General features: G+C 36.7%; 2 protein-coding genes across 2 annotated transcripts; one reads left to right on the plus strand and one right to left on the minus strand.

Annotated features, from left to right (window-relative positions):
• Positions 1–933: 933 nt before the first annotated feature.
• Positions 934–6,794, plus strand: LOC149385550 (protein STRUBBELIG-RECEPTOR FAMILY 6-like). The gene is made up of 16 exons (XM_089625312.1): positions 934–1,407; positions 2,180–2,312; positions 2,396–2,467; positions 2,586–2,651; positions 2,742–2,813; positions 2,908–2,979; positions 3,259–3,330; positions 3,420–3,485; positions 3,562–3,624; positions 3,728–4,029; positions 4,492–4,775; positions 5,175–5,452; positions 5,587–5,719; positions 5,890–6,026; positions 6,160–6,316; positions 6,404–6,794. The coding sequence occupies exons 1-16, from the start codon at positions 1,296–1,298 to the stop codon at positions 6,536–6,538; spliced, it is 2,154 nt and encodes a 717-aa protein (XP_089481438.1). The 5' UTR covers positions 934–1,295; the 3' UTR covers positions 6,539–6,794.
• Positions 6,795–9,680: 2,886 nt separating this feature from the next.
• Positions 9,681–11,560, minus strand: LOC149385551 (putative 2-oxoglutarate-dependent dioxygenase AOP1.2). Its single transcript, XM_089627042.1, has 3 exons — positions 11,226–11,560; positions 10,556–10,883; positions 9,681–10,120 (listed from the first exon to the last, which is right to left on the minus strand). Exons 1-3 carry the CDS (start codon positions 11,558–11,560, stop codon positions 9,875–9,877), a joined length of 909 nt encoding a protein of 302 aa, XP_089483168.1. The 3' UTR covers positions 9,681–9,874.

Consider the following 11,560-nt stretch of genomic DNA (forward strand, 5'->3'; position numbering starts at 1 on the left):
AAGTTAATAAAAAGAAGATTTGTGGCAATGTTGTTTATTTCATGATATAATTTCGTCATTTTAATTAAACAGAGTGTATGAACTCGATATTTCACTAAAATTCAAAGTATATATATGTCATTTTCCTTAGTTTGAATCATTCAAGTGTAAATATATAAACTTTTATAATAATACAAAAAGTAACTTTAAATTAAAGGGTCCTGAAAATATAAGCTTGCTAATGGAACTAACGGAATGTAAAAATCTTAAACCTTTTAGAAAAAAAACCTTGTCTTAGCTTTGATAATATGATCACATGGCTAGTACACCACAAATTTCTATTAGCAAACGCCACAATTAGGAAAATAAGAAAGAAAGAGGAGAGGCGAAAAAAAAGACATTAAGGGTTAGGCATAAAATCACGATTTAGTTAATTTAACACTGTTATTACCTTATTTGACAAGAATCATGTGACTGCCACAATTGTGAACTAACATTAGTTATATCCCAACTATGAAACCAATAATTAATATAATAATAATAATGGCATTGGTTTGGTGCTATATATTTTTCCTCACTTTTTTATGCCCCAAAAAGGCCAAAACCCAAGTTAATGTCCAACGTCCATAGTGAATCCCACCATTAAAGCTTTTGTATCATTAACCACAACAAAAAGATGGGACATACGCAGGAATTAAATCTGAAATGAAGCAAACCAATGGCTTCCTCTACTTTAATCAATCATTACAGAATTAATTAATCTTAGATACACCCAAAAGCTTGCAATCCTCATGAAAGCTATTGTTATAGAATAATTTAATTTTTTAATATTATTATTATTATTTTAGTTTTGCTTCCCATTCGTAAAGAGGCGACACGGTCTACCATTATACTCGTAGTCATAGATATACGTGTAGACAAAAATTACAAGGACACACCAACCTAAGCCTAAATTTTCTGAATGAACCAAAAATATAAAAACAAAAAATAAGAGAGAAGAGAGAGAGAGAGAGAGAGAGAGAGAGAGAGAGATAAACAACAAAGCGTTTTTCTTTTTTATTTTCCTGTGGCTTTGGATTCGAATGCCTAAAATCGTGCCTGACAGCTTTGCTTTTGCTTGAGGATGGCTATATTGGAATAAATATCATTTTGGGAAATTCCTTTTTTTCGCAATAAATATATTAATTTACTTCAGGAAATACAAGAAAGAAAACACCTTTAGCTTGATTATCGCTTGTGGTTTAGAGAGAGAGAGACAGAGAGAGCTTGATAGTGACACCACTATCAGAGAGAGCTCTGAGAGGAACGGAAGAAAAATGAAAGAGATTTCCGAGATATGGAAATCGGCGATGGTTTTGTGGTTCTCCTGTGTCTGCATTTTCGGATTCACCCTCAGCTCCGTGAATGCCGCTACAGATCCGAACGACGGTCAGTGATTTTTTCATTAATTATTTATAATTTTTTTTTGTTATGTTTGTATTGTGCTTGAATTGATTTTGCTCGTTCACTACATATTTATTGATTTTAGGAGTTTTTTTTTGGCTCAAGGACTTAGGAGCTTCATATCTATAGATTTTGACTCTTGTTTACTTTAAATGTGGTTTTTTTTCTTCTGTGGTTGAGAAGATTTGGTGCTGTGTGGTCGTAGATTTGAATTGTACGATGAGAAAGCTTTTCTCTTTGATCAGATTGTAGTGAAAGTTATCTCTCTTTTGTTTCTGTTCTCTTTTTGACTTCTAAGGACTGTGGATTATGAACTTAAAATTGTGATTCGAACGATCTTTTTGTGAGCCACTTTGATTCTTATCAGGGTTTGAAGCTTATATATTTAATATGATTGCTTGCTTTGGGGAAAAAGACACTCAGAAAATGTTAGCACGATTTACAATATATAAAAAAATTGTTGTTTGCTGAGATGGAATTTACAAAGCATTTTTTTTCCCCCTCTTATTAATGGTTGAATGGGGTTTAAGAAATGTTAAACATGAAAGAAGATGATCGGTCCTTGTAATTCACAAGAACTATGGTTTTTAGCTTTGGTTCATTACTAAAGCATTCAATGGACATGTATGTACTAGGGAATTTATTCAAGTCCACTCTTTCATGTTCTCTTTGTTATTGATTTGCTTGCTTCTATTTTAATTAATTAATACTAATCCTATTATTTGCTTCCATTGATTTTTGTTGGTAAATTCCACAGTTGCTGCGTTAAAGGGCATGTACAGTAGCATGAATTCGGCGCCTCAGCTGACTGGATGGAGTCAAAACGGCGACGACCCGTGTGGGCAATCTTGGAGAGGCATCAAGTGCTCGGGCCAAAGAGTAACGGAAATGTGATTCCCATTCTCTTCCATTGAAATTTCCTTTTAGCCTTTCGATGATTCTGGTTTCTCACTCTCGTGCTTCTTATTCTCAGTGACCTATCTGGCCTTGGGCTCTCGGGATCATATGGATATCAGCTAGCGAGTTTGCAAGCAGTGACGATCTTGTAAGAGACCATGTTCCTTGTTTTTTTTATTTTTGGTTTTTCTTGTGACTAGCTACTACTAATGGTCTTTATTGTAATGTGATGACTTATTCTGTGCTGTGTCTTACAATTCACTCAGCGATGTGAGTGACAATAACCTTGGAGGTGCTTTACCTTATGGAATCCCTCCAAAATTGAAGAGATTGTAAGATTTTTTGTTCGAGTCTTTCTGATAGTATGCGTTTTTTTTCCCACCTTCATCGCTGCTGAGTTTGTTTATTTATTTTGTCTGCAGAAATTTTGGCCGGAATAATTTCAATGGAGCCATCCCATATTCTATTTCACTGATTACTACTCTTGAATATCTGTGAGTTTCTCATTTTACGTGTCGTATATGACGCGGCCACATGAGTGAACAACACTCTTTATAATGCAAATTATTTCATTTTCGGGGAGTATAGGAACATCAGCCACAACCAGCTTCAGAACCAGTTGGATAACATCTTCACTCAGCTCACTAACCTTAAAACACTGTGAGTTTGACCTTTAATCTTATGAAGTGATAGAGCTTATCTGTGTGTCTACTTCATCGTAACTGCAAAGTTTAACCTGCTACATATTTATTCGGAAAGAAAAATATAACTTATTGGCATTTAGCTTCAAATATTTGCGCGCTTACTCGTTATGTTCTTTTGTCTGAAAATTTTGGAATAGCATCTGTTTTAATGTTGTCTCAGTGGCACAAGTTTTTTTTTCCTTCTTCTTCTTGGAAAGTCGGTGCCAATGATAACGATCTCTGTAAATTTCTACAGGGATCTTTCTTTCAACAGCTTGACTGGCATCCTTCCATCGAGTCTTAGCTCTCTTACAAGTTTAAGAGCAATGTAAGTATATGAAAAGCGTGCTACGAATTCAAGAGTCAGTTCTGAGTTCTTCATTTAACACCATCGTTTTTTTGTATACTCTTTTGAAGGTATCTGCAGAATAATCAGATCAGTGGCTCTATTGATGTCCTTGCGAGTCTTCCGCTGGATATTCTGTGAGCTACAGCAACTTAAATATATGGCTAATCTGATTTTTCGTTCTATAATAAATCTTGATCTTTTATTCACCAGGAATATTGAGAACAACCGTTTTACTGGCTGGGTCCCTGAAACACTGAAAAACATCAACTTAGAGTAAGCTTTATGATACGATCTGTTCATGCCAATTCTTCTTTGTTTTCCTTTTCTCGCCCGTAAAGCAAGCTTAAAAATCTGACATTAAGTGTTATAATGACAGCAAGAATGGTAACTCTTGGAATTCGGGGCCCGCACCGCCACCGCCACCTGGCACGCCTCCGTTGACCAGAAGCAGCCGGAATCGCAGCAGCGGTGGTGGAAGCAACAATTCATCGGACGGCGGTGGAAAAAGTTCGGGAATAAGCGGTGGAGCCGTGGCGGGAATAGTCATATCTTTACTCTTTGTCGCAGGAATCGTGGCATTCTTTGTCGTAAAGAAAAAAAGATCGAGGAAGCCTTCTCGAGATATTGAAAAGTTAGATAACGAGCCCTTTGCTCCTCTGGCCTCAAATGAAGTGCAAGGTAACCCCGCTTATTTTGTTTCATCATCTTATGATCTTTCTCTCTCCTATGTATTGTTATTCTTCTCTCTGTGCCATTTGATCAATGACTTGGCCTTTGGGAGTATGGACTGTTTTTTAGCCTCTGAACATTAGCCAGGCAATCAAAAAGATATAAATACATAATAACCAAAACAAGCACAATTTAATTCTTGAATACACAAGAATAGAAGCTGGACAAGAGTGTGACCATGAATTGGAAAATGGAAACAATTAATAAGAAAGACATCTCTCTTCTTACTTTTGAAATAGAGGTCTTGTTATGCTTTCTTAGCTTTTTGTTTGTTTGTTTAATCTTCCGCTGGGGAGAATTATATGTCATCGTCTTTGTTATGCTTTCTTAGCTTTTTGTTTGTTTGCTCAATTATCTTTAACTTTCCCTTTTCTAAGCGGGTTGTGGATATGTTTCAAAAATCTGAAGCAGAGATGAAGTCGGTGCAATCAACTCCAAGATTTGACACAAAGACATTTGAAGCTCCTGCAGCAATAAATCTGAAACCTCCACCAATGGAGCGTAACAAATCATTTGACGATGATGAGATTGCCAAGAAGCCAATTGTTGTGAAGAAAAACATCACCGCCCCTACAAATGTGACGGCATACACTGTTGCAGACCTACAGATGGCCACCGGAAGCTTCAATGTCGACAACCTTCTCGGAGAGGGATCTTTTGGGCGTGTTTACCGGGCTCAGTTTGACGATGGAAAGGTACACGGAATTATTACGTTGTAAAATAGTCGCTCTTAAGGGTAAAATCTTAATTACCGAAATCCTGACGCAAATACGGAATCTGTTGATTAGACGGGCCATTGGGAACATCTGTGAGAAGATATTTGCTTCATGCTCTGTTTGCGGCTAGTAAACAAAACATTGCAACTTGAATCTCGTTTACTTCAGCGCCGTGGCATATCGTTTCCAATAAATTAATAAATTGCACGGAATGCGAAGCTTCTTTTATGTCGTGTAATTATAATGATCACGCAATTAGGTAGAGCTTTTTGGAAATGGAACGGAGCTCATTCGGCCCTTGTTTTCTTGCTAAATTCTAGCACTCAAAGCTGTATGGTGGCAAACTAACTGATAATTTGTGATGCCTTTATGATATAGGTTCTTGCTGTGACAAAGCTGGATTCGGTGACTCTCTTCTGCGGCCGTAATGCGTATGAAAACTTCATGAACGTGGTCATAAACATATCCCGGTTGCATCATCCAAATTTAACAGAGTTGGTGGGTTATTGCTCGGAGCACGAGCAATATCTTCTGGCTTATGAGTTCCATAAAAGTGGCACTCTTCATGATTACCTCCATCTAGCTGATGAATATAGCAAGCCGTTGATTTGGAATTCTCGCGTCAAGATTGCTTTGGGAACTGCTCGTGCGCTAGAGTAAGTCATTATATGTACAATCCAATGAATAGAATAAATCATTTCTTGTTGGTTCGCATGTTGAAAATCACTATTTTTTTTTATAATAATTTTCATCATCTTGGTCTCCTGATAATGGAATCTCGGTTTATTAGGTACCTACATGAAGTTTGCTCGCCATCAGTTGTCCACAAAAATGTAAACTCAGTCAACATAGCACTTGATGCGGAGCTAAATCCACATCTTTCAGACTGTGGTTTGGCAAACTATATACCAGAGGCAGATCAGGTTAGTATTAAAAGTTTCTCAATTATCCGGGTGTTTCGAAAGCTAGATTGAAGTTTTTTCGTGAATAGCTTGTTTTGGAGAATTCGTCGACGGATTTCTAATTTTTCCAGTTCATATTGTCATAAAACTATGCGAGAAATACTGAAACTTTTATCCTCACATGATGGCAGTACTTGGGTAGCACCGTGAATCACGGGTTTAACGCTCCAGAGATTCTCATGTCCGCGCAATATTCCGTGAAGAGTGACGTGTACAGCTTCGGGGTGATCATGTTAGAGCTTCTCACCGGACGCAAACCGTTCGATAGGTATACTTTTGACTCGACCACCTCTTCCTTTGACTAATCCTATTCTCCACTAATCCCTCTTATATTAAACACCTAACTATCAACTCATTATTGTAATATCCTCAACATCCAAGTTCCTAACACACGTGTACAGCTCAATGCCTAGGTCTGAACAATCATTGGTTCAATGGGCGTCGCCGCAGCTCCACGACATCGATGCTCTCTCGAAAATGGTGGACCCAGCGCTCGAAGGACTGTACCCAGTTAAATCCCTCTCCCGATTCGCCGACGTGATTGCCCTGTGCATCCAGGTAGTTTATTACACAAGTCATTGAAGAAAAGCTAGTAAAAAAAAAAAGCCAACCTTTATTATTTGTTTTAATATTTGAATATTGCAGAGTGAGCCGGAATTCCGACCACCGATGTCGGAAGTTGTGCAAGCGTTGGTGCGGTTGGTTCAGCGAGCAAACATGAGTAAAAGAACGGTTGGGTCCGACCAAGGAACATCCAAAAATGGAGACGCGGACTATTAATTTTATTTATTTATTTATGTGTATTTAAAATATAAACATGCGTTGGCCTTTTGTGCTACCTGGTACACACGGCTTTGGGTAGAAATTATATGCTTGTCCATAGTTTTTACGTAGTTGAGTTGAGTTGAGTTATAGTAGTTTCATTCTCGTTTTTCAATAATTTCTATACTGAAACTGCGACGCGCGTTTATTGAATCTTTGACTCGAATGAATGAGACATTACTTTCAGATAATGTCAATAAATTGAGCTCATTAATTCCTACTGTACTGTAAATGGTTGCCTAGTTATAGCGAAGATGCCAAAAACACCTACGTAGTGGATACTTTTTTTTATTCGATATTTCAAGAGGATTAGTTATTATTTAACGAGTTTGGAGAGAAATGAGTGTCACAGCATTTACTCCGGTCAATTCTATAACATTCACACAGTTTTGAATTTTTAATTTACCAGTTAAATTTAACTCAAGATTTCTGACAAAATGACCCAGTAAGTAGCTGATATACCTGTTGACTATCACAAGTATTTCCAGTTCCCCTCTGCGTTCTTCAGCCTACAAGCAAGGGATTTAATAAGTATAATATAGACTTTTTATCTCCTTATCAAATGTTGGAAAAAATTGGCTTTCTTCATGATAGACGAGTTCAAGAGACATTAGTTAACTTCGATTTCGTGAATAATTTCAATTTAGATTTTACAACGGTAAACTTTAATGCTCAGATTTCTATTTGTAATATTGAATAATTATGAATAAAATTAAAGGCACTATTTCCTCTACCGAGATTTATCGCTTTGGGTTTGCTCAGATAGGTTTTAACGAAGCCGTTTACAATAAATTATTCTTCATTATCTCACATTTACGTTCTAGTCCTTATTTTAAAAAATACTACATTTTAGTTCTTTGTAGAGTTATTAATTTTTTTATATACGGACCCGGAAATTTCCGTTCCGTATAGAACTTCATAGAGAATAAAAGCTAGGATTGGTTATTTACATCATTAGAATCCGACACCATGATCAAAATAATAAAAGGAGCTTGAGTAAACTAACCATTTAGAAACAAAAAATTGTCAAAATATCCGGTGTTTGGTTTATTTAGCGAAATAGTCAATAAATTGCATTAACCAACTTGATCAAACAAAAATACCCTTCATTAAACTGAAAGGTTGCCAAATATAAATTAATTAACAAAAATAAAATAAATAAATGGAAATTATAACAATAAATAACTCTTCCATTACTAAATTAAAAAATCCCTAAAAAATTACGAGATCTTCACCATCGATCTTCAACACCGAGAGTGGGCATAAAAATAACTAGAATATATTTCTTTTTATTATTTTTTTTTTATTTTTGTATAATATATGTACTTATCTAAAGTTTCGCATGTCAAATGGATATGATCTTCTATCATGATTTTCTTGCAATATCATTACTAATACAATTTTTTTTCCTCTTTTTGCCTTGAGAAAGTAATTGTTATAACGGAGCCATGCAAAGCTGAAATTGTATTAATTCAACCAAATAATACATTTAGAATGTTGTAATATTTTGCGCAATTAATTATTGTTCATTGATATGACAACTATGGCTACATTACATACATATAGAGTGATGAAGAAACAAAACTTACCGTATTCCCTAACTTGTGGTGTGGCTGGATTGGAATTTCAAACTCTGCCACTGGCCGTTTCTCTCTTTGTTGAATAATTGGTATGAACAAAAACATATCATAGTGGTGTTATGAATTATGGCGTACTTTCAAGACATGTCGCGTTACCATTGGCTCAACACATTCTATCTCATTCCTGTGGAACCAGATCATATCTGTCCCTTGCTGGTCAAGGTCTTACTTTGAAAGCCAACCCATTAAGGTGTTATTGCCACTATACTTGGCCCATCCCTCTCGAACCACCAATTCTGACTTGAGCCATCGATTTTCCGACCGGAAACGCCGAGCCTACCTCGACCGAAATTACATGTATATAATGATATTAGCAAGCAGAAATAAATAAAAATAGAGTCCATAGGTAAATAGCCACATTTACAGTTTGACATTGCAAAATAGTCAACGTTTCGTAAATCTTAGGTAAATAACCACTTTAATATATTTACAGACGTAAATATTAGGTAAATAGCCACTTCCATATATTAGGCCACGTCATTTTTATGGTTATTTACCTAAGATTTACGAAACATTGGCTATATAGCAATTCCAAACGTTTTAGTTGGCTATTTACCTAATTTTTTTTATAAAAATAAACCAAATTTTTATATATATATATATATATATATATATATATATATATATATATATATAATGATATTAACAAGCAAAAATAAACCTAAATAAACAGGGTGGTTGTTGTTGGGTTACTAGCATTGGAGACGGACTTCTTTGAGATCAACTACGGCGGTGCTAGGGATCCTTCACCGGATACGAATAAACCGAAATAAACAGGGTGGTTGTTGTTGTTGTTGTTGTGTTGGGTTTCTAGCATCGGAGGCAGACTTCTTCAATATAAACTACGACGGCGCTAGGGATCCTTCACCGGATAGCGTTTGGACAACGGAGCCAGTAGGAGCGTCAGCGGCTGCCAAAGGATGCTTCTGCTTCTTGTGCTTCCGCGATCGGAGATCGCCGTCCACGACCGCTAGATCAGCCTGGTGGGAGCGAATCTCGTCTATCGTATTTCTGATCTCAGTGGTGGTCACGGGAAGTGACGCGAAAGATCTGTAAGTGACCGGAGTCGTAGTGGGTCCAAAGTGGAAGACCTTTATTCATAGGCTTAATCTAAACAACCGAGAGCAAAAAATTTCAATACGATCTTATTTGAGAGCGGCGAGCATAGGCTCCGTAAGCTTCTGGAATTTCCGCATCGTCATCCGAGATGCGTAATCATGTGGGGAGAGAGAGAGAGAGAGAGAGAGAGAGAGAGAGAGAGAGAGAGAGTAAATCTGGTCATTTAATTGTAGAATTTGTTGCTAAAAAAACGTGGTGTGATAAATTTCCAATCAAATGACTGATTCTCTTTTTTAAAGACTGATTTTATTTAAAATAAGTTAAATAATAAAGAAGGCTTACCAGGGTTAAATTTGGAATTAAAAAATGGGTTGAAGTGCCACGTCATAATTTCTGGCTATTTTGTTAAACATGTAGAAATATTTACTAGTTTGCAACTCCAACGTTTCACGTTGATTAGTCCGTATAATTTTTCATAATAAAAAGGGTCTTTTCTCCCACAGCCAACAACATCTTTTAAGTTTTTTAAATAATCAAAGGATTTCAACTAATTTTGAAACCTTTACTCACAAACTCCAATCCCCAAACTCGATCATCAAACACCGCAGAATGCCTTGAGAGCGGACTCGGATCTTCTACCATCGGTCAAGAAGAACTTGATAAAGTCCGACATGTAATACGGCCTGAAGGCCAACGGGTGTTCTTCGTCCACGAGCTCTTCGGGGGTTTCGATCAGATAGTCGTCTCTCGTACTGCAAAACATCCCGACAGAGTACCGAAGCTGGTTTCCACTTATTATTACGCGATGAACCGGACAATGCAGCCGACCGTTCGCCAAAACCTACACACTCAAGATTTCCATATCATTCCAAAAACATATAATTCTCAAGGACTCATTTTCCAACTAAAAAAAAAAATTGATTTTGTAGCTGGCTTATAGTAAACTTAAATTTTGCGAAATGGTCAAGATTTTGTTACGTTTTGTATTTTAGCTATTAAGAAAATTAACAAGGGTAAAATAACAGAAATAAAAGGGTTATTTGCGTAAAAGTCATGTGGATTAATCTTATCACGTCACCATCGATGTCTATACTTGACACTTGTATGAGACGTTGGCTAAATAACAATCTTAACTTTTGAGGTGGCTAAATTTATCTAATTTTTCAAAAAAAAAAAAAAAAAAAAAAAAAAGAGCCTATACATTTCCACAAATTAACCAGACTTATCCACAAAATAAAGACTAATATTTAAATAGAGAAGATAGGAAAGTACTTACACTTGCTAAAGACTCGCCGAGAATGACCACGAAAGAGTGCGGCGATGGCTTGATCGGAATCCATTGACCGTCTTTTGTCAGAACCTCCAAGCCATCGGCTTCGCTCTGACTCAGAACGTTCGTGATTCCCTTGTCCGTGTGAGCTCCCAATAACACCCTCTCGCTCCCATTATTTTCCAAACCCCCGTATTTATTGATTCTCAGCAAATAGTTGGTCGATTCAAAGTGATGGTCCAAGTACTTTTCAATACCTAAGCCCTCAAAGATCATCCTCCTTATTATTTTGTCAAGCTCCGACAGTTTATTGGTGTATGATTGTACAGTTTCGCTGTACCACAACAAAAATGTCATCAAGTCTGAGGCATTTTGAAGCTATCTGTATTAACTAGTTAGTTTCTGTTTTTTTTTACTGTGTTTCACTAGCCAACTACAAAAATGAGCTCGTATATAACTGGAGAGCGTTTGTTCATCTATAACTTCAATTCATTCACTACAGAAAAACTTATTTTATTTCTCTCAGTTCATCTTCTCTAAGATTCTGTACTATCTGTATCTTAAGCTAGCTAACCTTTTTATATTACCGATAAAAGTTTACATATGTATATGATATTTAAAAAAAAAACTCCGAACTTCCGCTTAAAAAGAGAGGATAAATAAGTTAAAATAATACCAAAAGGTAGGGTTTCCTTGAGGCCACACGACACGGGAAAAGCTTTCAACATTCTGCGGAATGTTTGAGTCTTCAATGGTCACCGATTCTCGGCCGTTTGTGTAGCCAGCGAGTTTTGTAGACGCGATCAGATTTTTCTGGTGGCAAGGGAGGTCAAAGAACTCTTGAGTTGACTTAAAGAGTTCTCGTCTAAGAGTCTCTGGAAATTTTGGGAACGAGGCCTCAAAGCACCCGAACTCTTCGAGGGCTTTTAGAACCTCAGCTCTCACAGAATCCCACGCTGGTGTGTTTGGCTTCAACGGTTGAGCCGAGAAATCTATCACCGGAAGACTCAT

Source organism: Urtica dioica, chromosome 9, assembly GCF_054948205.1.
Source record: "Urtica dioica subsp. dioica isolate 48M chromosome 9, U.dioica_male_clone48M_v1_H2, whole genome shotgun sequence".
Classification (NCBI taxonomy): Eukaryota; Viridiplantae; Streptophyta; class Magnoliopsida; order Rosales; family Urticaceae; genus Urtica; species Urtica dioica.